At 38.7% G+C, this 27,328-nt stretch overlaps 3 protein-coding genes across 11 annotated transcripts in view; 1 reads left to right on the top strand and 2 right to left on the bottom strand.

The window, feature by feature from the left end:
• Positions 1 to 1,500: 1,500 nt before the first annotated feature.
• On the bottom strand, positions 1,501 to 8,093 carry LOC117994065 (zinc finger protein 271-like). Its single transcript, XM_069507448.1, has 5 exons — positions 7,888 to 8,093; positions 6,644 to 6,736; positions 5,932 to 6,066; positions 4,359 to 4,851; positions 1,501 to 3,850 (listed from the first exon to the last, which is right to left on the bottom strand). The coding sequence occupies exons 1-5, from the start codon at positions 7,951 to 7,953 to the stop codon at positions 1,887 to 1,889; spliced, it is 2,751 nt and encodes a 916-aa protein (XP_069363549.1). The 5' UTR covers positions 7,954 to 8,093; the 3' UTR covers positions 1,501 to 1,886.
• Positions 8,094 to 9,094: 1,001 nt separating this feature from the next.
• LOC117994392 (zinc finger protein 345-like) lies at positions 9,095 to 15,152 on the bottom strand. Its single transcript, XM_069507502.1, has 7 exons — positions 14,526 to 15,152; positions 14,257 to 14,431; positions 13,992 to 14,084; positions 13,534 to 13,668; positions 13,121 to 13,323; positions 12,829 to 12,878; positions 9,095 to 12,150 (listed from the first exon to the last, which is right to left on the bottom strand). Exons 1-7 carry the CDS (start codon positions 14,597 to 14,599, stop codon positions 10,697 to 10,699), a joined length of 2,184 nt encoding a protein of 727 aa, XP_069363603.1. The 5' UTR covers positions 14,600 to 15,152; the 3' UTR covers positions 9,095 to 10,696.
• Positions 15,153 to 16,643: 1,491 nt separating this feature from the next.
• LOC117994357 (gastrula zinc finger protein XlCGF26.1-like) overlaps positions 16,644 to 27,328 on the top strand; it is a 36,328-nt gene continuing 25,643 nt past the window's right edge. For all 9 annotated transcript variants that reach the window (XM_069507488.1, XM_069507481.1, XM_069507486.1 and 6 more), the window contains exons 1-6: positions 16,644 to 16,966; positions 17,353 to 17,527; positions 17,655 to 17,747; positions 18,501 to 18,635; positions 20,417 to 20,872; positions 21,652 to 21,715. In XM_069507488.1, coding sequence (XP_069363589.1) covers positions 16,878 to 16,966; positions 17,353 to 17,527; positions 17,655 to 17,747; positions 18,501 to 18,635; positions 20,417 to 20,872; positions 21,652 to 21,715 — 1,012 coding nt within the window. In that variant the 5' untranslated portion in view covers positions 16,644 to 16,877. The remainder of the gene's footprint in view (positions 16,967 to 17,352; positions 17,528 to 17,654; positions 17,748 to 18,500; positions 18,636 to 20,416; positions 20,873 to 21,651; positions 21,716 to 27,328) is intronic.

Genomic DNA, 27,328 nt, shown 5'->3' with positions numbered 1-27,328 from the left:
AGAAGGCGGACGTCCTAACCACTAGGCTATCACAGTATTCAGTTGGATCTATATTAAAGTTGTTATAATAAATATCAATTTGACCATCTTCTCTAGGTATGTTAAGTTTACTGTTCAATATAACTTGTACGAAATATATATTTTGCATAATAAATTGTTTTGTTTTAATTTGATCTTCCTTCATTTATAAATGTAAAAGTTTGAATGTCTGTAACCCTTCACAGCACCATGACTGAACAGGTTTTTCTCTAGTGGGGTGGGATGCTTCGGCCGTGGCTAGGTACTTCTATATCGGCTGAGCCGTGCCGCCGAACTCTTAACTGCAACTTCCAGTACCGAAGGCGATAACAGTTCAATCCTGAAAAATTTACCGACCGGAATACAATCTGACTTTATTAGGGGTTTTTTCAAAGGCATATTATTTTAACTTATGGTACGTTAGTACTCCAATCCAATCCAATCCATCAACCTGTTTGCGTCCACTGCTGGACATAGGCCTTTCCAAGAGCACGCCACCAAACACAGTCCTCAGCCTTCCTCATCCACCCGCTCCCCACCACCTTACCGTAATCGGGAATAGCAGGGCTGCTGGGAACTGGGGGCCTTTGTCTGTTGGCGCTGCTCATTAGAAGTAATGCCCATACTGACCACGCTGGGTAGGCGGGTTGGTCAGCGCAGGGCTGTAGGCCATTTCGCACCAGTGACGCTGCCGCCCGTCTCTGGTCTGTGTTATTTAAAGCCAAGCCATTTGGAATGGTTATCCCGCCATTCTTCGGTCGTCATATCCTCGTTCGGTGATTCGCAGGGGGCCTCGCGTGCAGGTGAGGTTGACATTTGGGGTGTTAAAATGTTAGTGCACCCCCTTACCCCCCACGTTAGTACTATTAGGTATATATTCTGTGCTTATGGCAACTTATGTGATTTTAAGAAAGTGAGAAATAAAAGAATCAATTAAAAAAGTATTTTTTATTCAATATTTATATCTCAAGCCTTATCGGTAAAAAATATAAAAAAATATGAATGTCAACTATGATTAAAATTAATTTCAACTTAAAAGCTATTTTTAACAAAATAAAAACTCTAATACACTAAAAAGGAACTTGGAAATTAATATAGATTTATTTGACAATAGGTTTTAGGCACAATCGGTAAATTATTATCGGTAGATTAAAAATTTCAAAAAAATATCAATTACATTATAAAAAAGGAACTTAAAACTTATATTTATTTTCCAGGCACAATCGGTAAAAAATATAAAAAAATATTTTTTTATATTTACAATGATTAAAATTAATTGCAACATAAAAGCAAGTTTTAACAGAAAATCTTGATTACCTTATAAAGGAACTAATTATTTTATTTACATCCTAATATAAATTTAAAATACATAAATGGTAAGTAAACAGTAAAACTATACTCAACACAATACATTTTAAATGTTAAAAACTTCGTTGAAAATTTGAAAAAAAATTATAATGACAAAGTATTTGCAAAATATTTAAATATTTAAAAATTTTAATTGCAAAATATTTAAATCATTTTATATTTATAGTCTAACTATAATTTCCAAAAATACAGTCTATAATGTAAAACTATACTCCTCACAAAAAAATCGCTTCCACATCTAAATCTATAAAATGAAAAGGTGACTGACTGATCTATCAACGCACAGATCAAACTACTGGACGGATCGGGCTGAAATCTGACATAAGATAGGTATTATAACGCAGGCATCCGCTGCGAAAGGATTGTTGAAATTTCGACCCCCTAAGGGGGTGAAATAGGGGTTCAATATTTATAAAGTCCACGCGTACGAAGTCGCGAGCATAAGCATTTTTTTCGGAAAGAACGGAATGTGCTGGAAGGAAATCGGTCAAAACAAAAGATTAAAATCGACGGTCTGCGTTAACCTCAATCTCTGCTCGGAGTTGCATATGCCTTTTGATGTGGACAATCAGGGAAGCTTTATTGGCAGTCTTATAGGGGCAGTAGTCGCACGACAACATGTCACCCGTGTGAATCCTCATATGCATCTGCAGATTGCAGTGCCGGGTACATTTATAGTCGCACAACTCACATGAAAACGGCTTCTCCCCCGTGTGAGTCCTCATATGTCTAACTAACTGACTGGTGCGTGTACATTTGTACGCACACAGCTTACACGAAAACGGCTTTTCACCCGTGTGACCCCGAATGTGTGTAACCAACGAATACGACCTGTTACATCTAAAGTCACAGAACGTACACGCGTAAGGTTTTTCACCCGTGTGAATACGTTCGTGAGTCACTAAATCAATCCTGGAAGTACATTTATAAGGACATGTGCCACACGAGTAGGGTCTATGACCTGTGTGAAGTAGCATATGCTTATTTAAACTATGCTTTTGTGAAAACTTTTGTTGGCACACGCGACATTTAAAAGGTTTTTCACTGGAGTGAGTTCTCATGTGTCTAGTTAAACGACTTTTTAATACAAATTTGGTGTCACATAACTCGCACGCATACTTTTTGCTAATATTTGAGGTTTCTAAAACTGATTTTTCGGTTTTATCGGAGGGTTTTTGGTTTGTGTGGACCCACATGTGTTCTTTCAAACGACGTTTACAAGAAAACTTAAGATCACAAAGTTGACAAGTTTTGTCACTGAAGTGCGTTTTCATGTGTCTCGTTAGATGATTCTTCAATACAAATTCCGAGTCGCATATCCCACAAGCGTACTTTCCTACACCTCTACCGGTATAGGAGTTTTTCTCGTGCGTGTGGGCCCACATATGTTCTTTCAAATGACTTTTAGAAGAAAACTTATGATCGCAATGTTGACAATCGTATGATTTCTCAGTCGTGTGAAGTAAGATGTGTCTATTCAAACTGTGTTTTGATGCGAACTTCTGTTCACACGAGTGACAAACGAATGCTTTCTCAACATAGTGTTTTTTCACGTGTCTCATTAAATTGCTTTTCGATACGAATTTGGAATCGCACAGTTCGCAACCATAAGGTTTATCGCTTACATTTGAGGTTTTCAAAACTGAGCTTTGAGTTTTTAGATCCCTATCACAATTAGACTTTTTCTCGTGTGTGTGGCGCATGTGTTTTTTCAAAAGACTTTTACCCGTAAACTTATAATCACAAATTTGACAAGCATAAGATTTCTTATCACCCATGTGAGTTAACACATTTTTACCCGTATGAGTTCCCATGTGCTGCTCAAAAGAAACACTATCGCCAGTCTCATATTCACATAGATCACATGCAAAGGAGTTTTCCTCAACATGTATTTTCTTATGACTGTACAGATCATCACTGTTATTAAACTTTGAGTCGCACAAGTCACAGTTAACTCTTATGTTCCTGTGTTTTTGCATGTGAAGATTCAAACTGTGTCTCAGTTTACATTTGTAATTGCAGAATTCACAAGTAAAATACTTATTATCTTTGTGTCCCCTCATGTGCACGGCCATACTGATTTTTAATCTACATTTATAATCGCATACAGTACAAGAATAAGGACTAGCAGCATTTTTTTTCAAGTTCACTAAATCTTTTTTAGTGTCACGTTTCACCAGTAAATTATTTCCTTCCTCGTTCGTCCCCCAAAAGTTACTCGATTCGTCCATTTTTATTCGAGTTTCATGTCTCGAAACTTCTTCAGTATTAATTAGATTTAATTCACTGATCTCATCACATAGTGTTAAGTTCTTCGCTGTCTCGAATTCTAGTTGGTCTTGTAACTTTTTTTTCCTTTTAATCGATTTTTTATCTAATTTTGTATCTGTTTCAGTTTTATAATTGTTTTGTTCTTTTACATGCCCAATATTCATTTGTGTTACGTTTGTGTCAGGTGTCATGCCTAGTAAAGAAAACTATATTTTAATTGCCAATAAATTATACATTTACAATACAAACGACCGCACTCAGAGTCGCTTAATCGTTACTTAAGGCATGAATTAGTATGGATAAGGAATGCCTTAAGTGACGATTAAGCGAATCTGAGTGCGGCTGAAAAACAGTTAAAACGTCAAATTTCTTCAGAGTTTCAATTGAAAATTATCTGGCAATAGAAAAATTTAAATCCATCTATCCATATTAAATGCTAACTCATGCGAAAGTGCGTCTGTCTGTCTGGTAGCTTTTGACGGTATAGATTTAGCTTACATCCCGGGGACAGAAATAGGCTATTATAGGTTGTGACCCAGAACATCAAAAAGGGCTCCCACGGAATTTCGAAAAACCTAAATCCTATACCAAATCCTATAATCCATAACCTAATACTTCATATGTATTACACATGCAAAAGCGCGTAATTTTTGTTAGCATTCTGGTTACAGCCTGTATAATCAAGTAAAACAGCAGCTTACCCAGATTTTGAGTACTCTCCAAACAACTCTGCGTTTTATCCAAAAGCTCTTCGGGAATCGGTTTTGTATCCAGAACTAAAGTACTATCAGATAAATAACCATCATTTGGTACATCTAAATTTTTATAATCAATGCAATAATCATATTCATTTACTATTTCCGATTTAATGTCTAAATAATCTTCATAAAAGTTTTGCTCGGTTTTAACTATGGCGTTACCAAAAACTGTTTGTAAATCTGTCTGTAGGTCTACATCATTATCTTCACTCGTTATTGGCACGTGCCGAGTGTGGTCTGCATCAACCAACACAGAGTCACGTCTCTCATGTTTCACTGCAACTGCTTCAACATTAGCGCCTAGTTCTGTCAGTATGTCCGTGTCAGAACAGTCTATATATAAATCGCAGTGGCCGGGCTCTAAGACCGCCCCCACAATGTCAGACTTTAGTTGGTGTTTGTTACGATCAACTAATTTTATATGATCTACTGTAACCTGGAAAGAGAATTAATATTATAGTGTATTTTATAATTTTTAGGGTTCCGTACCTCAAAAGGAAAAACAGAACCCTTATAATAATAATAATAATAATAATAATAAAATCATTTATTTCCACCAAATACAATTCATATTTTTGTTAGTATTGAGACCTTAAAACTAGTTATTATCTTTGACACTTTGTTGTCTCCCTGTCTGTCTGTCAAGAAACCTTTCCTGTTGACCTAGAATCATGAAATTTGGCATGTAGGTAGATCTTATAGCTGACATTCGGGGAAAAATCTGAAAACCGTGAATTTTTTACATCACAAAAAAATGAAAACGTGTCCATGAACAAATAATTAGTATTTTCAACTTTTAAAGTAAGATTACTATACCAAGGGAATATGAAAGGGCTTGACCTGTACATTCTAAAACAGATGTATATTTATTTATATGCATAATAGTTTATCGTGCAAAATGTAAAAAAATATGACTGCAGCATGGAACCCTCAGTGCGCAAGTTACAGTTGACAACCGCAGCCGTACACCGTCAAGCATGTTTGACAAACACGCGGTCAATCTTTGCCAAACACGTAGTTTGTTAGACAAACGCATCAAACACGACCATCATCATCATCAACCAATAGATGTCCACTGCTGGACATAGGTCTCTTGTAGGGACTTCCACACGCCACGGTCTTGCGCCACCTGGATCCAGCGGCTCCCTACGATTCGTCTGATGTCGTCCGTCCACCTAGTGGGGGGTCTTCCAAAGCTGCGTCTTCCGGTGCGAGTTCGCCATCCTAGCACCTTGGGACGCCAACATCTATCTGTTGTACAAACGATGTGCCCTGCCCATTGCCACTTCAGCTTCACAACCCGTTGAGCTATGTCGGTTACTCTAGTTCTCCTACGGATCTCCTCATTTCCTCATTGATCACGTAGAGAAACTCCGCACATAGCTCTCTCCATCGCCCGCTGAGTGACTCTGAGCTTTCTTATGCGGCCCACACACGACCACAAATGATCAAATAATTTGACAAACTCGTAATATTTGACAAACATGTTTGACCATTTACGGGGCACATTACTTACATGTTCATATTTTCGAACCAAGTCTTCCATGAGCGAGCGCGCTCTCAGGCTCTTGCACCTAAACTTACAGAAGCTCACCAATCTGTGGACGCATTCAGGACACAGAAATTTTGCTACTTGCTCATCTGCACCAATCTGAAAATTACATATTGTGCTATATATATTTTTTTATCAGTACCCTTATTATAAACCAACTCCCATGGGCGGCGTTCCCACTAGATTATAACATGGGGTTATTCAAGGGCCGGACCAACAAATTCCTAAAAGGCCGGCAACGCATCGGCGGCTCCTCTGGTGCTGCAAATGTTCATGGGCGGCGATAATCACTTAACATCATGTGACCCGCCTGCTCGTTTGCGCGCTATATCTATCTATTAAAAAAAAAATGCGAAAGTGTGTTTGTTTGTTGGTTTATTGGTTTGTCCTTCAATCACGTCGCAACGGATTGACGTGATTTTTTGCATTGTTATAAATGCAAAAAGACCTGGAGAGTGACATAGGCTACTTTTTATCCCGGAAAATCAAAGAGTTCCCACGGGATTTTCAAAAACATAAATCCACGCGGACGAAGTCGCCGGCATTATCTAGTTAAAAATAATAATAATTATGTTCACTCAGTACTGAAGCGACTGTTAATGTTAATGCCATCATCCGACAACTGCAAAGCAACTCTACAGTTGTTGAAAGTGTGTTAGAATGTTGGGCAACTTACAGAATGTCCAGTTAGGTTTTCATATGCTTTTCCCAGTTCGCATTTACTCATTACATGTAACTTGCTCTCTGTATCTAGACATATTATGCACACCTGAAAGAGAAACTCTTTGCACACATCAATAGGTATTATTTTAGAAGTATTTAGAGATAAAACTCCCGCAAATTTCTAATGCGCGTGGCTGCCATTTTAATGATGTCAGCACTAGACTGAAGTTTCTAGCTGATGGTATATTTTTATTTCAGCTGACGTCATTTCGATGTTAATAAGACATGGTTCCAGCGCATTTTAGAGTACTTGTATCCTCTTCTTACTAATGTAATAAGAAACAGTTTGACAGTTTCAAATTTAATTTAGAGCTGTCAAACCTCGTGACTTTGGCGGCCAGTCGTGAGCATATTGTTTAAATTTGTAGCGTGCACTAAAGTTTAGTCTTTAAAAAGTATGGAACATGAATTTTACATTTGTAAAATTCATGTTTCATACTTTTTTAACAATATTAAAAAGAAAAAGGATGCAGATACTCTAAATTTAGTTTAGAGAAAGACAACAGAATCAGCGCCATTGTGCAGAATAAAATCACTTAACTAAATTCCAACTAACATACATAACTTGAGTGATCTATTTAATTACGGGTGTAACTAACCAATTACACTATTAAATATTAAATCATTAAATATTAGATATTAAATCATAAATCATGTAATAATACATATTATTATTATTTATAGTGTAGTTAGTTAGTTAATTACATTAATCTAAATATATAAAAGGAAAAGGTGACTGACTGACTGACTGACTGATCTAACAACACACAGCTCAAACTACTGGACAGATCGGGCTGAAATTTGGCATGCAGATAGCTATTACGACATAGGCATCCTCTAAGAAAGGATTTTTGAAAATTCAACCCCTAAAGGGGTGAAATAGGGGGTTGAAATTTGTGTAGTCCACGCGGTCGAGGTCGCAAACATGAGCTAGTAATACATATTAATATTATTCATGTAGTTAGTTAGTTAATTACATTAACTACTTTTCACTATTTTCTTTTTCTCCAGTTTCTACATACTAATGTATGTGAGAATGATATTTAGGAAATTATGGGACAAGACTGCACGGTCTGCGCTAAGCCAAGTTGAGATTTGGCCGCCATGGCCAAAATTCGATCAGGACTTGTATTTTTGAATAAAATTAATAAAAACTTATTTTTCTAGTAATAACTGGACCTAAAATTGGTAAGTTACCTGCACCACAGAAGGAATAGTAGACATTTTTCGGTTCCTTTGATTTGTATTACACTTAAAACTCATTCCAAAGCAAGATGATGTGGCGCTAGATTTATTCACTTTCAAGTAATCGAAAATGCCTTAATTTGCTGATCTCACATTTTTGTAAACTTTGTAGTGATACTACGAAGTAGTAGGTACTTAAAAATTCTTTGGTAGTGATACCAATTATTACCAAAGATAACAATTAATATGCCTACGTCAATGTCACGGGAATTGAGAAATGACATTTCGAAAGTTGTCTGTTGTACGCTATATGTTATCAAGCTAGATTTATTATTTTAAACATATTATGTAGAAATTTAATAATTTTAAAATAAGAAGGGCATAAGAAGGCAATCCATCAGTTTATTGATTTATAAAATGTTTACAAGAGTTTATATTACAGTCGAAATTATTAATTTAAAACACTTTATTTTGATTATTTTAACTTAAAAAACTGCGTATAATGAAACGTTTAACGACTACAAAGAGAAGAGAAACCCTAGCCACCTAAGCTCTAAGGAATAAAGAATAAAGCAAACAAAGCAATGGTGCCAACATGACGTCATGGGAAAAGTTATAGTCAACGGACTGTATGTGAAGTACCTAGTACTTAGAAATTCTTTGGTTCAGTGCGACAAGGCTATCTTGGCACTTGAATGACATTGACAGGGGGGCGCTGTTGGTGAACAAAGGCTTAGAATATTCAAACAAGAACAATGGGGACACCACCATCGACATAGGTGTACTACGTAGTAGTACATGCAAGTTCTTTGGGGAACACTTGACGGCAACGTTAGTTCTGATTTTCGCCACGCGCCACGATAGCCTTGTCACACTGTACAAAGTACTTTCTGGTGAATAATACTGATTACTGAATACTAATAATTCACATCAGAGTAGTACATGAGATATTCACACAGTACAGTGTTGCTAACTTTGGAATTGCATTTCCTTGTTTTTCATCAGTTTCTGGTCTACCTATACATACTCTTTGTTTCAGCTAGCGGCTCGATTGCGATATCCTTTCATCAGAACCTGAACCATCATAATTTAATCTTTACCTAAAAGATTGATTTTTCCCATGATTTTCTTTCTTATCTTTTTTCGAATGATGGTGCGATGGTTCAGTATGGGCAAAAAGGGTACATATACATTTTCATTTAAAATTAATAAGTCCATGTCTACTAAAACTTTAATTTATTTAGTAATAGCACAACTAATAAGACAACTTACAACAATAAAGCGATTACTGGCCGAGTATCATGGATGGCCGAGGCGAAGCCGGGGACTTCTCAAGTGATTTTGAAATAAAACCTAATTAAATAATTAAATAAACAAAAAGAATTAAAAAAATTATTTCAAAAAAAAAGATGAAAAAATTAAAATTAAAAAATAGTTACAATAATATATAATAATTTACCAGACAAAATTCGTAACATAAACAAAGAATATAAATTTAACAAAATATTAAAAACTTTTTATTAGAAAAGGGCTACCTACCTACTATGCCGTAAATGATTTCCTAAATGACACACATAAAAATAAATAATAATATGGGTCTCCCCACTAAGGTCTAAGGACCAAATTGCGACACCCAAACTGGGGTATCTTTAATCCTACTTTGTACATATGTTTATATGTAGTTTATGGAAATGCAATAAATTGAAAGTGAAATTTCGCTTCCAATACTCACTTGAACTTTTCCTTCTATTTAAAATCACAGATATATACAGATATGCAATTAGCGTGGCTCCCTCAGTCTCTCTCGCTCAAGCAGAGGTACTTACTTGTGAAATGTTATTCCGTCTATTTTACGTTCGCTTCGGCTATTGTAGCCTAGTATACTGCAACCCACCATTGCACAATAACTTAAAAACAAAAAACAACAAAACAAATCAATTATTTCTTTAAAATACTTGAGTCAACATAACCTCACTTCACGTTGTTTGTCAAGATCTCACGTACAAATACATTTTTACAAACAAACAAAAAAAGAGGCCACGGTGATAAGGACAAAAACAATCATCTTGTCACGTTCTATTAAGAGCTTAAATGCATTTAGCTATCTCGTTTTAACAGTTAGAGTCACATTAGGGCTACTTCTAAAGGTTTTTTCTGAGATTAAAATATATCACTTATTGAACTCAGAAACGCGGTTCGTCCTTACATTGTGTACGTAAAGGATGCCTCACAGTGAACTAGCAGCTTAACGACAGCTATCCCTGCATAGCTTATACAAGCAAAGGTCTCAGTACTTAACCAGTGTGAGTCATCATGGGCCTCACTAAACTACTTCTTCCTGTACTTTTGTAATGACATATCTTACAACTCACACTGTCTTTCCGCCAGTGTGAGTCCTCATGTGCCTCGCTAAACTACTTTTTAGGGTTCCGTACCTCAAAAGGAAAAACGGAACCCTTATAGGATCACTTTGTTGTCTGTCTGTCAAGAAACCTACAGGGTACTTCCCGTTGACCTAGAATCATGAAATTTGGCAGGTAGGTAGATCTTATAGCTGACATTTGGGGGAAAATCTGAAAACCGTGAATTTAGGGTTAGATCACACAAAAAAAATTAAATTGTGGGCATGAACTAATAATTAGTTTTTTCAAGTTTCGAAGTGAGTGACTATATCAAGTGGGGTATCATATGAAAGGTCTTCACCTGTACATTCTAAAACAGATTTTTATTTATTTTTATGCGCCATAGTTTTTGAATTATCGTGCAAAATGTCGAAAAAATACGACTGTAATACGGAACCCTGACCCGCACTTGGCCGGTTTTATTGTACATTTCTACTTACATAACTTAAGGCTTTTCGCCAGTGTGTCCTCATGTGCTGCACTAGACGCTTCTTTGTTCTACTTCTATACTTACATAACTTACAAGCGTATGGCTTTCCGCCAGTGTGAATCCTCATGTGCCGCACTAAATGACTGCTTGTTGTACTTTTGTATTCACATAACTTACAAGCGAAAGGCTTTTCGCCAGTGTGAGATCTCATGTGACACACTAAACTACTTTTCGCTGCAAATTTATTATCGCAAAACTTACACACAAAAGGCTTTTCGCCAGTATGAGTCCTCATGTGCCTCACTAAATTAACATTTTGTGAAAATTTGTAATTGCACAACTTACACACAAAAGGCTTTTCACAAGTGTGAGTCCTCATGTGGTCCGATAACATACTGCTTGTTACACATTCGTATTCACATAACTTACACGCAAAAGGTTTTTCGCCAGTGTGAGTCCTCATGTGACTCACTAAAGAACTCTGTTGTGAAAATTTATAATTGCACCATTTACACACAAAAGGCTTTTCGCCAGTGTGAGTCCTCATGTGACTCACTAAACCACTTTTATGTGAAAATTTATAATCACACCACTTACACACAAAAGGCTTTTCGCCAGTGTGAGTCTTCATATGATTCACTAAACTACCCTTTAATGTACATTTATAACCACACAAATTACACACGTAGGGCTTTTCGCAAGTGTGAGTTCTCATGTGCTGCCCTAAACCACTTTTATCTTTACATTTGTATTTACATAACTTACAACCGAAAGGCTTTTCGCCAGTATGAGTCCTAATGTGCTTTGTTAAATTACCTTTTTCTGTGCATTTATAATTGCACAATTTACATTCAAAAGGCTTTTCGCCAGTATGAGTCCTCATGTGCTTTACTAAATGACTTTTTACTTTACATTTGTATTTACATAACTTACAGGCGAAAGGCTTTTCGCCGGTGTGAGTCCTCATGTGCTTCACTAATTTACTTTTTTCTGTACATTTATATTTACATAACTTACAGGCGAAAGGCTTTTCGCCGGTGTGAGTCCTCATGTGCTTCACTAATTTACTTTTTTCTGTACATTTATATTTACATAACTTACATGAGAAAGTGTTTGCGTAAGTGTGCGCCCTAATGTGGGTAACTAAGGAACTTTTCCGTTGAAATATCTTTTGACAAACGTCACAAATATACTGTATCTGCTCAGTATAGTTTCCGGATATATCCTGGGTTTTGTGTTTGTTTTTTGTAAAATCTTTTCGCCTCGTTGTTCGAAAATTGATATTATGACTTGATTCCTTTGGTTTTAGTACAGAGTCTTGGGATTTCTTTGCATATTCAAATATGTTGGTATTATTTTCGAAAGACAATACATCCAACTCGACGCCTGTATCAGTCGGATGTTCTTCGTCTCCGTCATTGGTCGCGAGTACCGAAGGAGCGACTGAAACAACAACAGTCCATACTTAACTCATACTGCCACACTAATATTACTAATACGAAAGTGTGTCTGTGTGTCATTGGCTAGATAATTTGCATCCCGGAGACGGACATAGGCTACCTTTAACCCTGACACATCAGAGTTCCCTCGGCATTTTTAATGAACCTAAATCAAGATGGCGCGGGCGTCTAGTCAAGTCAAAGTCTAATATTTAAATCAGTCAAATCAGGAAAAATAAAATAAATTCATTTTACAAATTTAAGGTAAGTAACTAATTATTGTAAAAATAATAATTAAATTATTAAATTGTAATTCATACTTTTTAGTAAGAATACTATTTATAATATTTACGTATATTATTTATGTTATTTAAAGATCCTGATGATATATCTTATAATCTTTTCTCAGTACACCACTAGGGTAGGGTAGGATAGGGTAGGGATGTCATCCAAATAAATCTCCAGCTCCACCGGTTTAGGCAGTGCATTGTCTGTCAGTCACTCAGTCACAGTGCTGTTTTATATGTGTACATAGAAGACAAAACATCCGCGACAGACAGACAGGTTACAGACAGACAAGGTGGTTCCACCATAAGTGATAGTTTTATTTTTCGAGTATAGGAGATATAACTAAGATATTTGTCTCAACATAGGAGCTAACACGTGTGTAAAGTTGTCTTACCCAAGGCTTGATGGCAGTCTTCCGACCACTCCGGCTTGCGAATAATGTGCCTGAAAGGATATACCTAATGTTATATTTATATAACACGTGCTTAAAGCAGCAAATTAAAAAGCTGAGTCGTGGGCGAGGGTCTAACACCGTCTATCCATGGAGACAAGTTAGTGTAGGGCTCTTGTTATGACAGAAACAAAAAAACTTACTTGGGTGTTAGCCATTTTGAAACGGGACTACTAGTTAATATGAAAACTACAAATAATACACTTTGCATGAGCTTGTCACATATGGTACGTACGCGGTGGGAGGCTGTGTTTCGTCCGCGGCTGGCTCTGCAACTGCTTCATCAGTCGCGGCAGTCGCGTCTAGTTCTGTCCGTCCGTCCGCGTCGGAGTGTGCTATGTGCACATCGCAGTGGTCGGGCTCCGACACCGCCGAGACAATGTCAGACTGTAGTTGGTGTTTGACGCGACTTATCAGTTTGACATGTCGTATTGTTATCTGAAACGAGTTCATGCCTTTAGGAGCACATAAAGGTGGCGACTGACTTGAAATATCATCGTAGCGTTACATTCGCAACGAGCGTGTCTGTTACGGCGTCTGCTAAACATGTCACGCGGACTGACTAGACCAATGCTCACTACGCTCAAATGACACAGGTGGCACCTGTTCTGTTACATATAACAATAAAGTGCATCAAACATTCCTCACCACTTCATGTCTGTCAAGCAGCTCCATTATCAGGGAGCGCGCTCTCAAGCTCTTGTCTCTGAATGTGCTAAAATTCATCAGTCTCTGGGCACATTGCACACAAAGCGTTTCTCTGAGCTTTCCTTGAGCACACAACTGCAACAAACACAACTAATTCATATACAGTACACTGGTCTACTGCTCCAGCAGTTGACACCGCTCTGACACTGCACACTGACTTATCTATATATATAAAAGGAAATGATTGACTGACTGATCTATCAACGCACAGCTCAAACTACTGGACGGATCGGGCTGAAATTTGGCATGCAGATAGCTATTATGACGTAGGCATCCGCTAAGAAAGGATTTTTGAAAATTCAACTCCTAAGGGGGTGAAATAGGGTTTTGAAATTTTGTAGTCCACGTGGACGAAGTCGCGAGCATAAGCTAGTGCATCATATAAATGTACAACTTACAGGATGTCCCACTAAATGTTTATATGCTTCTTCCAACTTGTATTTACTCATCAGAACCAGCTTGCTGCCAGTGTCCAGGCATATCATGCAGACCTGTGCAAAGTGTTGTAAGTATAATCATTTCCACCTTCCATAATGAACTTGAAATGTGAACCATATGTATTTACTAAGGTTAGCCATTGAAAGGGGCTATAATATATTAAATAGCAATACAAGCATGCATCGGAGCTTGAAATTAAAGCGACAAGCACTATGAAGGAGTTACCAGCACTGATGAGGGGACAGCACCAGTACGAATCCGCCTTGACCCACTTTCTGTTTGGTAAAAGTCCTCATTAAGAAAATGCTTCGAGCACACCACAGCACGCTCTGGCACGGGAGTGTCTTGTTTGCCGAGGGCTCTGAGCCAATCAGCGCGGAGATGCACTTCTCTGGGGAACCTGGAAATTGCACCCTGCACTTTAGCGCGCCCCGAGCTTCTAGGTTATATTTACATACGTACTGATATAACAAAGGTTTCAATGAAACACTCACTCGTGAAATGTTATGTCCTTGGATTCGGAGACGCCTACCGCAGTGGTTTTGCAAAAGGGCACACAGCACCGCATTTCTAAGATTTTCAAAATTAATGTTTTCCTTAGAAGGCTTCTAATAAATAATTTTGTAATTTGCTTAGTTATAGGAATATTGAATGTTAATCGTAGGTATTTTGTAGGTCAATAATTTCATTTTTTCCTGTTAGAGCACACGAGTAGATATCCCGTTAGAGATAATAAACAAAGGGTATCCGGTAGGGATGAGACGTATTTACGCTACCAGGTTTTAAAACCAGGGCTTTGCTTGGAAGTAGGGCGCCCTGGTGCGGGTGGAATTTACTTGCAAGTCTTTCTTCACAAATAGGATTGTGCTCCTTATACATATGACAACACGGACCGAATTTCTATGCAAGTATTTTTGCAAGTATTTTCCACAAATAGGAATGTGGACTTTATATGTATGACGACACGGATCGATTTCATGTCATAAAAAGATTTCGACCTTCAACGTATTTTTTACCTGACTACGGCAAAGCCAAAAGTAAGCGTTATGAGAACGGCCGGGGCTTCGAACTTGCAAGTCTTTCTTCACAAATAGGATTGTGCACCTTAAGCATATGAAAACACGGTCCAATTTTCTATGCAGTAAAAAAACTTTGAACTTGCAAGTATTTCTCACAAATAGGATTGTGGATTTTATATGTATGACAACACGGATCGATTTCATATGCCATAAAAAGACTTCGACCATCAACGTATTTTTTACCTGACTACGGCAAAGCCAAAAGTAAGGGTTATGAGAAGGGCCGGGGCTTCGAACTTGCAAGTCTTTCATCACAAATAGGATTGTGCACCTAATACATATGAAAACACGGTCCGATTTTCTATGCAATAAAAATACTTTGAACTTCCAACTCTTTTCACAAATAGGATTGTGCTCTTTATATGTATGATAAAAGACTACCTAAATGATAAAAGAGCCTGGATTTGACCTGCAGCTCGTTCCAGCAACGCACAAGACTGCAAATACTTTTTTATACATGGCATAATCTTGTACCTAAATCAAATATTTGAAAAGAGCAACCGCCGAGTTTCTTGCTGGTTCTTCTCGGTAGGAAAGGCATTCCAAACCAGTGGTAGATGCATCTGACTATTCGAAAGTACTTGTAAAAGTTTATTTGAATAAAAAAGATTTTTATTTTATTTTATAACACGGATAAATTTCCTATTATAAAATTACTTCGAGCTTTACTGCCAAATACTTTAAAGTATTTTAAAACCTGGTTTTAGACCCTGGTATTTTTACGTACTCTTACTTGGAAGCCCTGGTATTGAATTTAGCAAGTATGTCTCAACCCTAGTATCCGGTATAATAATATGAAATATTCACTTGATAACACATAACACAGAGTACCTACATTGAATACACATAAGATAAGAAACCAGTGGAAACCAGTTAGAATAGTATTTTTAGGGTTCCGTACCTCAAAAGGAAATACGGAACCCTTAAAGGATCACTTTGTTGTTTGTCTGTCTGTCTGTCAAGAAACCTACAGGGTAGGTACTTCCCGTTGACCTAGAACCATGAAATTTGGAAGGTAGGTAGGTCTTATAGCTGACATTCGGGGAAAAATCTGAAAACCGTAATTTTGTGGTAACATCACACAAAAAAAAATTAACTTGTGGTCATGAACAAATATTGCTATTTTCAACTTTCAAAGTAATATTACTATACCAAGTGGGGTATCATATGAAAGGGCTTTACTTGTACATTCTAAAACAGATTTTTATTTATTTTTAGGCATAATAGTTTTGATTTATCGTGAAAAATGTCGATAAAATACGATTGTAGTACGGAACCCTCAGTGCGCGAGCCTGACTCGCACTTAGCCCTTTTTTTTTTTACGGCCCTGGATATCAGTCCTTTTTGGCCTGGAGAGTTGTTCCTTGCCAATCACAGACTCTGAGCAGAGAAACCAATAAACCAAAGAGCACAGAGCAGTAATCCAAAGAGTATAATATAATTACTATGATAGCTTTAAAACGTTGGTACCTAGTGATTACTGATTATATACTCTTTGGGTAGCGACGTAGATATACTCTTTGGGGTAGCGTTAACTGCACGAATTTTTATACATATGAAGATCCAAATTTCAGAAACCAATCAATCATTTTTATTTTAAGTGATTTTAATCATTTTAATAGTGATTCAGCTTTCAATAACGTTGTACGATTGCTCGAAATCCGTTTTTAAGATCTCGTTAATTAAGAAGCTACGAATTACGATATGCTCGGTGAAACTTGTAAGGTGTCTCTCTTCAGTTAAAACAATTAGCCACCTTAGATTTTTATGAAAACCTTGAAAATGCAGTGTTGTGTGCCATTCTGCCAAACGACTGCGGAGATCGTCTCTAAATCCACAGGGATTACATTCCACAAGTGAGTTGTAATATTTTACACTAGCTTATGCTCGCCACTTCGTCCGCATGGACTACACAAATTTCCAACCCCTATTTCATCCCCTTAGGGGTTGAATTTTCAAAAACCCTTTCTTAGCGGATGCCTACGTCAAATCCCATGGGAACTCTTTGATTTTCCGGGATAAAAAGTAGCCTATATCATTCTCCAGGTCTTTAACTATACCCAAGCAAAAAATCACGGATTGACCGTTGCACTATTGCGACATGATTGAAGGACAAACCAACAAACAAACTCACTTTCACATTTATAATAAGGATACTGATGTGCTGATTCCTTGTTCTTCCAGGCTAGTCCATATATGACAGTGATAAAGCTTAAGATGATCTATAAGTTGTAATTTCCAGGTTCCCCAATGAAGTGCCTCTCCGCGCTGCTTGGCTCAGAGCCCTCGGCAATCAAGACACTCTCCTGTCCGAGCATGCGGTGGTCTGCTCGCTGCATTTTCTCAATGATGAGATTTGTACAACGGATAGTGGCTCAAGGCAAATTCGTACTGGTGCTATACCCTCAATGGTGCAGGTAACTCTTTCATGATGTCATATATGTTCTAATCGAATCATCACTACTGTAGATAAATAATTATAGTAATTGCTACGATTTGTTATAATATACTAAGTGTAAGTAAATTATAATTAAATTTTCACAGGTCTGTATGATATGCCTCGACGCTCACAGCAAACTGTTTCTGATGAGTAAATACAAGTTGGATGAAGCATACCAACACTTAGTGGGACTTCCTGTAAGTTGTACATATATTTATATCTCAATCCTATAACATGTATGAAGGAAGAAAGAAAGAATACCTTTTTATTTGCCTACTAGCTGATCCCCGCGGCTTCGCCCGCATGTATATAATATAGCCTATGCCACTCAGGAATAATGTAGCTTTCTATTAGTGAAAGAATTTTCAAAATCGGTTCAGTAGTTCCAGAGATTACCCCCTACAAACAAACTTACAAACATTACCTCTTTATAATATTAGTATAGATTACAATGAAACTTAAAACTAATTAAATAAAACTTATAAGTAACAACATCTATCAAAAAAAATCAAATCAAATCAAATGCTTTATCTAAAATCAGTACCCTTATTATAAATGCGAAAGTGTGTTTGTTGGTGTGTCCTTCAATCACGTCGCAACGGTGCAACGGATTGACGTGATTTTTTGCATGGGTATAGATAAAGACCTGGAGAGTGACATAAGCTACTTTTTATCCCGGATAGTTTAGTTTATTATATTACGTACTACCTGATGGCAGCGACTTCGTACGCGTGGAATTAGATTTTTCAAACATGCCGTGGGAACTCTTTGATTTTTCGGGATAAAAGTAGCCTATGTCACTCTCCAGGTCTTTATCTATACCCATGCAAAAAATCACGTCAATCGATGCGACGTGATTGAAGGACAAACTAACAAACAACACACTTTTGCATTTATGATAAGGGTAGGTACTGATTCTATTGACTACATGTTTTTATGTATTGTTTCAGCTGTGTGATCCGGGAAACCTAAAACAAACAGCTTGCATACAATGTGCTCAGAGATTGATGAACTTTAGTAGATTCAGAGACAAGAGCTTGAGAGCCCGTGCACTGATGATGGAGCTAGTTGGAAAATATGAACTAGTGAGTAACATTTGACTTTGTTTGAACTGGATAATAATCTCAATATACTAAAGGAAAAGCCCGTGTACAGAGCCTCAATAGCTCAACGGGTAAAGGAGTGGACTGAAAACCGAAAGGTCGACGGTTCAAACCCCGCCCGTTACACTATTGTCGTACCTACTCCTAGCACAAGCTTGACGCTTAGTTGGAGAGGAAAGGGGAATATTAGTCATTTAACATGGCTAATATTCTTTTAAAAAAAAAAAAAAAGGTAAAAAGCTGTGATAGCCTAGTGGTTAGGACGTCCGCCTGCTAATCGGAGGTCAGGGGTTCAATCCCGGGCACGCACCTCTAACTTTTCGGAGTTATGTGCGTTTTATTTGATGAATTATATCACTTGCTTTGACGGTGAAGGAAAACATCGTGAGGAAACCTGCATGCCTGAGAGTTCTCCATAATGTTCTCAAAGGTGTGTGAAGTCTACCAATACGCACATGGCCTGCGTGGTAGACTATATGGCCAAAACCCTTCTCACTCTGAGAGGTGAGCCGGTTATGGGTTGATCATGATGATGATGAAAGGAAAAGGTGACTGACTGACTGATCTATCAACGCACAGCTCTAATTACTGGAGGGATTGGGCTGAAATTTGGCATGCAGATAGCTATTATGACGTAGGCATCTGCTAAGAAAGAATTTTTTGAAAATGCAACCTCTAAAGCAGTGGTCCGACCGCCGGCAAGAAAACGACTAACTATCGGCGATTTTCTCTCTCAAGAAACGCACAATAAATGTACATTCCGTGTAAACGAAAGAGATGCTCTCTGACTGTTCGCACTGCCGGCGATGACTCGCTTTACTAGTTTTGTCGCTGAGCGACGAGCTTTCAAACATAAACTTGTTCAGCGATATTCGTTCAGCGATGCTCACTCGCTTAAACACGTGAAACGCGCGCGCAGGTTTGCACAGGACTGAGCGAACGCGGGCGAATGGCGCAAGTAATCGCTCGTCGCACTTACACACTCGCTTATAGCCCGGCGACAAAACTATCGAAACTACACACTCGCTTCCCTCTGATCGCCAACTCGTTTAAGTTTCTAGTTCTACTCGCTTCTCGTTCATCGTCGGCGGTCGTTAGGCACCACTGCCTAAGGGGGTGAAATAGAGGTTTGAAATTTGTGTAGTCTACGCGGACGAAGTCGCGAGCATAAGCTGGTAGTCTATAATATTGTCGTACCTACTCCTAGCACAAGCCTGACGCTTAGTTGGAAAGGAAAGGGGAATATTAGTCATTCAACATGGCTAATATTCTTTAAAATAACTTTAAACGAGTGCGAGTCAGGCTCGCGCAATGAGGGTTCCATACTACAGTCGTATTTTAATTATACGATAATTCAAAAACTATGATGCATAAAAATAAATAAAAATCTGTTTTAGAATGTACAGGTACAGGAAGACCTTTCATATGATACCCCACTTGATATAGTCACTCACTTCGAAAGTTGAAAATACTAATTATTAGTTAATTTTTTTGTGTGATCTAACCCTAAATTCACAGTTTTCAGATTTTTCTCCAAATGTCAGCTATAAGATCTACCTACCTGCCAAATTTCATGATTCTAGGTCAACGGGAAGTACCCTGTAGGTTTCTTGACAAACAGACAGACAGACAGACAGACAACAAAGTGATCCTATAAGGGTTCCGTTTTTCCTTTTGAGGTACGGAACCCTAAAAATAATATATATATATAATAATAGCGTAATGGTTAAATGGATGGATATTCAATAATCAATTCCTTCCAGATATCAATGCAACACATGGGTATGTTCAATGAAGTAAACAATAAACTGAAACATAACATAGTGAAAACGATATTACACCCCGACCATTGTGATCTGTACATAAATTCCGATACAGACAAACAGACAGAGGCAACTGCATCTGTTGAATCTGTTACCATAAAAAATGAAGAAAATGTTCCTATGTCGGTTGACGAAGATGATACTGAAAATGTGGTAGTAAGAACCGATACTGATAAGGGCTTCAATATCAACTTAGTAGTAACCAAGGAAGAATATCTATCTGATGAAGAACCTAAGCAATTGACGGATCCCCTCTTCGTGAAGCCTTCAACGTCCAAAGAACCAACGGAACTGATGGCACCGATCAAGTATGAAATCACGTTTGAGTGCTCCATTTGTATGGAAGAATTTGCTGACGAGGACACATACAACTATCATATGACCATGCATATGGAGGTAAGGCAACTTGTAATTTTATTATCGCTGGGAATCCCCATCATCTGTACCTCCACCTCCCCCTCTCCTCCCCCTCGCCCCTCTGGAAGCCAGCCAGCTACACAACCAGCCAGTTGCAGGGACCAACTGGAGGAAAGGTATGTAGGACTCGCCGGTTGAGAGGCGACCAGGATATCCACTATAACCCAGCGGCGCTCCTGCGCGTCGCCTGGCGACTGGGTCACGGGGACACCGAAGCAGACCGAGGCGGACCCTCCACCAGGGACCCCCTCATGAGGTCCCCACACCGCACGTCCGAGGCGCACCAGCGATGTGCCTCCCCCCTTCTTTTGTGGTATCATATCAGTACTATCACCTGTCTTCGTTTTTGCCAGCGTTCTTCTTATAAGTCCCGCAAATTGCTAATGCGCGTGGGCGCCATTTTAGTGACGTCAGCACTAGAATGAAGTTTCGAGCTGATGGTATATTTTTATTTCGGCTATCTTCAAAATGACGTCATTTCAATGTTAATGAGACATGGTTCCAGCGCAATGGCAATTTGCGGGACTTATACACCCATGTGATTAATGCCCATTAAATGAGGCAATGAGAAATATGACGCAATAGAATAGAATATATTTTTATTCAAGTAGACTTTCACAAGTGCTTTTGAATCGTTAACTAGTTTAATTTACCACTGGTTCGGAATGCCGTTCCTACCGAGAAGAACCAGCAAGAAACTCGGCCGTTGCTCTTTTGAAGTGAACACACAGAGAGAATGAATTTTGTTTTGCTTACAGGAGGATCAGAGTTTGACTGAGGAGCCGATTGCAGAGTTTGGTCATTCTTCCTCTTCTTCTTCGGGTGAGTACAAGTTTGTATTATTGTCGAACCTGGATAATTGTCGCTGGTCTGGTATAAAAACGTTATCGTAATCGTCAACAAATTCTGCTCTTTGATTGGTTGATTTGCTGTTTGCATTTTGTCGCAGCCAATCAATAGGCAGAATTTGTTGACGATTATGGTAACTATGAATACGTTGTTCTTACACAATGGTGGTTAGTGGGTCAGATCCACCACCCATGCAAATCTAAATATATAAAAGGAAAAGGTGACTGACTGACTGACTGACTGACTGACTGACTGACTGACTGACTGACTGATCTATCAACGCACAGCTCAAACTAATGGACGGATCGGGCTAAAATTTTGCATGCAGATAGCTATTATGACGTAGGCATCCGCTAAGAAAGGATTTCTGAAAATTCAACCCCTAAGGGGGTGAAATAGGGGAAATTTGTGTAGTCCACGCGGACGAAGTCGCGAGCATAAGCTAGTCTAAATATATAAAAAGAAAAGGTGACTGACTGACTGACTGACTGACTGACTGACTGACTGACTGACTGCCTGACTGACTGACTGATCTATCAACGCACAGCTTTAACGACTGGACGGATCGGGCTGAAATTTGGCATGCAGATAGCTATTATGACGTAGGCGTCCGCTAAGAAAGGAATTTTGAAAATTCAACCCCTAAGGGGGTGAAATGGGGGTTTGAAATTTGTGTAGTCCACGCGGACGAAGTCGCGAGCATACGCTAGTGAGCAATATAACTTAAAGAGCTAGTTTTATTTTAAGTAGGAAACTACCTATTTTAAAAATATTTGTATGGTTTTTTACAAATTAATGTGCACAGTAAGTAAAACTTACTTACTGCATCGTCACTTACCACCTGGTGAGATTGCAGTCAAGGGCTAACTTGTATCTAAATACTACTACTTACTATACTAGACCATTTATAGGGTTCCGTACCTCAAAAGGAAAAACGGAACCCTTATAGGATCACTTTGTTGTCGGTGTGTCTGTCTGTCTGTCCGTCTGTCTGTCAAGAAACCTACAGGGTACTTCCCGTTGACCTAGAATCATGAAATTTGGCAGGTAGGTAGATCTTATAGCTGACATTTGGGGGAAAATCTGAAAACCGTGAATTTAGGGTTAGATCACACATAAATTGTGGTCATGAACTAATAATTAGTATTTTCAATTTTCTAAGTAAGATAACTATATCAAGTGGGGTATCATATGAAAGGTTTTCACCTGTGTTCAACAGTTTTATTTATTTTTACTTATCATAGTTTTTGAATTATCCTACAAAATGTCGAAAAAATACGACTGTAGTACGAAACCCTCATTGCGCGAGCCTGACTCGCACTTGGCCGGTTTTTCTAAAATTGAGCTCGTTTATCCAGGTTCGACTAGTTTTATATTTTATTTTATTGTGTGTCTACGCATTGGCAGGTTTTCAGGGAGCCGCAAATGACCGCAAGAGCCGCAAAAGGCCGCAAGGCTTAGTACAGTTTTGCTGATATCGAAAACATAATTCTAGTAGCGAAACACTTTAACGTCAAAGCAAAATAGATCTAATTTTTCTCGTTTTAGGGACTATATACATCTACTTTCCTTGCAAAAACCTCGAATTAAAAATTCAACTGGCAACTGATAATGGAATTAAATATAAATATTTATAAAAAGCGTGCAACAAATTTCCAGACTTCTCCATTTTTTTAATTTTTTTTACCACAATTTATCAGATTAATTAAATTATCAAATTTGTATTTTTGAGGCCAAAACTTGATTCTTTAAACATCTGAAATGTGTCTTTTGAGAAGCATATCGCCTTAAAATAAAAAAATAAGAGAAGCGATATAGCACAGCACAGCGCAGCATAGCTTGATTGGTCTCAATAAGCCTTCGCTTTCATCCGCTCTGTCTGTACCCGTATTTCAATGCGCCCTATGCGTCCGAATCTTGTTGCTGTCAATTCCCGTATTCATGATTGCGTTGCGTGCCTTTTGCGGCTCTTAACAGTCATCTATAGTCGACGCATTTTAAACTGAGTCGTCGATTTATCTGTCTGTTTCGCTCGCACTTACCTTTTTTTTCCGCTGGTAAAAATGCTATTAGGCATGCCGCACAAGGGCGGGTATGTGGGACTCACTCGGGGTTTGTTTTTTAACCGCCATCAGCATACCCACTAAAAAACCCAGCGGTGCCATCCGCGTCAAGTATAAGACGTCTCAGAATCCCGGATATCGGATGCGACTGAGACGTCCTGACGTTGGACCGGCACTAGTTTAGTCCCAATGCCTAGGGCAGGAGAAGGTGAGCATACTGTCTCCTTCTCCTCCACTGTCTTCTTCTGCGGAGCGGGTGGGCGTCGGCGTCCAGCTCTCGTTCCCGCTCCGCGGCCTCCTTCAGTGATATGACAGTTTCACAGAAGCTGTAAGTGCGAGAGAAACGGACAGATAACTCGACGACTCAGTTTAAAATGCATAGACTATAGTGTCTACGATAGCTAACAAAAAGAGCGATGCTACCCTCATAATTACAATTTATGATAGTAACTGGCGTTTTTGATTTTAAAATGTTGCCAATGTGTTTCTGCCTTTATTTGGTGACAAAAATTTGTATAGCTCAGTCAAGACCTATAAAAATGCTTTGTATTATGCGTAACTTATTTACTGCCAATTTTTAGGGTTCCGTACCTCAAAAGGAAAAACGGAACCCTTATAGGATCACTTTGTTGTCTGTCTGTCTGTCTGTCTATCCGTCTGTCTGTCAAGAAACCTATAGGGTACTTCCGTTGACCTAGAATCATGAAATTTATCAGGCAGGTAGATCTTATAGCTGACATTTGGGGAAGAAATCTGAAACCCGTGAATTTAGGGTTAGGTTAGGTTAGATACTAGATTTTAGATCACACAAAAAAAAATTAAATTGTGGTCATGAACTAATAATTAGTATTTTCAACTTTCGAAGTGAGTGACTATATCAAGTGGGGTATCATATGAAAGGTCTTCCACCTGTACATTCTAAAACAGATTTTTATTTATTTTTATGCATCATAGTTTTTGAATTATCGTGCAAAATGTCGAAAAAATACGACCGTAGTACGGAACCCTCATTGCGCGAGCGTGACTCGCACTTGGCCGGTTTTTTTTTTAAATATTGATGTCTCTGTTAAAAAAACATTCGAATTGGCGATGCTAATTTATAGATGATTCCCGCGACTTCGTCCGCTTGGATTTATAAATAAATAAATAAATAAACTTTTATTGCAGGCATAAGTACACCCATAATTGTGTGTTAGTACAGAAACAATTCCTTAACCTATGTTAGTACTTACTTATTACTAGCTTAAACTTAACTTAACAACTAATTCTACTAAAATTAAAACTAATCCTATTTATAATTCCCGCGGGGGTCTCTTTGCACCTATGTGCGCACCACTCCAGCACCTCCAGAGAGGGCTATCCAATTTCGTGGACAATGCGCTGAGAAGAGTGTTGGTACTCCTCAACAGCCTGCTCATCATGGACGCGGCACGCTTGCGCATGATCGCGTAGAAATCATCCACGCGAGCATCCGCAAACATTGCCGACGCACTGCAGTGGCGAGGCTTTCTCAACACCGCCCTCAGCACATTGTTGTATTGGACGCGCAGGGCACTGTAGGTCCGCTGCGTGTAGTTCGTCCACAGACTGCACGTATAGAATGACTGGCAGTAAGCCCTAAATAAGGTCAGCTTTACCTGTCCAGTACATCGCGCAAATCTGCGGGCCAACATATTGCCTCGGACCGACAGAGCCCGGCGCTCACGTTCCATGTCACTGTCGTCCCTCAGGCTGTCGGTTACTACATGTCCGAGATACTTGAACTCAGTCACTTGCTTCAGGGGATTACCACATAGTTGTATTTTTGGTTTAAAAGTAGTTATTTTGTTTTTTCCCCTGAAAACAAGGAACACACTTTTATTAGAGTTGTAACTGAGTCCATTCATCCCGGCATACTCCTCACAGAGTTGCAGCAACTTTCTAAGACCCCCGACCGAGGGGCTCAGCAGAACCATGTCGTCCGCGTAGCTAAGATTGTTCATGCTTACGCCATCAATCGAACACCCGACACCAGCTCCGCTGAGCCTCTCAATCAGCTGGTTCACATATAGATTAAACAGCCCAGGGGACGTCAGCCCTCCCTGCCTTACTCCACACTCCATTTTGTATGGGTCACTGAGTTCATTTCCCCATTTAACCACATTAGATTGGTTACCGTACCAGTATTTAAATAGAGAAATCAGTTCTGGTCTTAAAGTAGATTCATTTTCGAGTTTGTCCCACAGGACGTCGTAAGCCACTAGGTCAAATGCTTTGGATAGATCCAAAAAACATGCGTACACAGGAGTTTTCCTGTCGGTATAGTACCTCACAGTTTGCTTGAGGCACAGAATTGCGCTTTCTGTAGAGAGTTCAGGCCGAAAGCCGAACTGAGCGTCGTGTATTTTAATTGACTTACTCAGCTGTGCCTCAAGCAAACTGTCCAGCACCTTAGCTACTATCGTCGCTAGCAATATCGGCCTGTAGTTGGATCTATCCGCCGCATCGCCTGTTCTGTTTTTGATAATGGGCACTACTACTGTCTTCATCATGGCTTCTGGTAGGTAACTGTGGTTAATACAAAGGTTGTAGAGTAATTTAAGGGCTCTGGGAAGGTGCACACCCGCATACCTTAAGTGCTCGATGCTCAGGCCATCGTGTCCCGGTGACTTCCCATGTTTCATACTCTTTAGTGCTCCCTTAACTTCACTAAGCGTAAAACGCACCAGAGCGTCCCTGTCAACCACGATGTCCTTAGCAACACTGTTCATGGTGTCCACTTTTACTTTGTTTACTGTTTTGTTTTGTTGTGTTTGATTTACTTTGTTAAAAAATCCCGTGGGATTTCCTGTAGTTTCCGGGATAAAAAGTATCCTATGTCCGTCTCTAGGATGCAAGCTATCTAGCTCTGTGCGGTTTCGTCAAGAATATAGTATAGAAATAGAGTAATTAATTTCTGCGGCAAAATATTTTTAAAATATGTTAAAAAAAATTGTCGTTCACGCATTGTGACGTCATTAATCGCTTATCCTTATCCGTACAGCGTAACGTTAATAATAAATTATTTTAAAAATGAATGAAAATCATGTTTTTCTTAAAATTATTCTCTTTACTTAATAGATTCTAGCCCCATAAACCACCGCTATCCAAAAAATCCCGTCATTTTTTTGTTACTACAGTTCAACTTGTCTCAGGTTTGGTTTGGTGGGTAGCTTCGGGCGTGGCTAGTTACAATGAAGGCAACATTTTAAAATTAATAACTATGCCATTAAATTCGGTGGTGTAATATGGTTCATGAATTTAAGAGGTTCGTCTTAAATCGACCCAACCGGGAAGAGAACCAGCGACTCGTTCGCTACGATAGTGCTCGCACCGCTGCGCCAGAGAGGTCGCATATCGCTAAGTCACACGATAGTGGGTTCTCATGTTTAACCAACTTAAAATAAGGAGGTACAAGTTACAAGTAGCGACACGGAGCTAAAGCAGTCGCGTCGATTATTTCTCTAAACTAAAGGGCTTTGAAAATGTTCCATATCATAAATAT

This window comes from Maniola hyperantus, chromosome 26 (genome assembly GCF_902806685.2).
Source record: "Maniola hyperantus chromosome 26, iAphHyp1.2, whole genome shotgun sequence".
NCBI classification, from domain to species: Eukaryota; Metazoa; Arthropoda; class Insecta; order Lepidoptera; family Nymphalidae; genus Maniola; species Maniola hyperantus.
This window is presented reverse-complemented; position numbering and strand designations above follow the sequence as displayed.

What these genes read in the sequence shown, in the direction of transcription:
- LOC117994392 (XM_069507502.1), bottom strand. Translation starts at nt 14,599, where the DNA reads ATGCGGTGCTGTGTGCCCTTTTGCAAAACCACTGCGGTAGGCGTCTCC. An exon ending in AAGGACATAACATTTCACGA is followed by an intron (nt 14,432 to 14,525) that starts GTGAGTGTTTCA and finishes TGCAATTTCCAG; the next exon opens with GTTCCCCAGAGAAGTGCATC. An exon ending in AGACTGCCATCAAGCCTTGG is followed by an intron (nt 12,151 to 12,828) that starts GTAAGACAACTT and finishes TTGTTGTTTCAG; the next exon opens with TCGCTCCTTCGGTACTCGCG.
- LOC117994065 (XM_069507448.1), bottom strand. Translation starts at nt 7,953, where the DNA reads ATGAGTTTTAAGTGTAATACAAATCAAAGGAACCGAAAAATGTCTACT. An exon ending in CTATTCCTTCTGTGGTGCAG is followed by an intron (nt 6,737 to 7,887) that starts GTAACTTACCAA and finishes TTTCTCTTTCAG; the next exon opens with GTGTGCATAATATGTCTAGA. An exon ending in AAAACCTAACTGGACATTCT is followed by an intron (nt 6,067 to 6,643) that starts GTAAGTTGCCCA and finishes TGTAATTTTCAG; the next exon opens with ATTGGTGCAGATGAGCAAGT.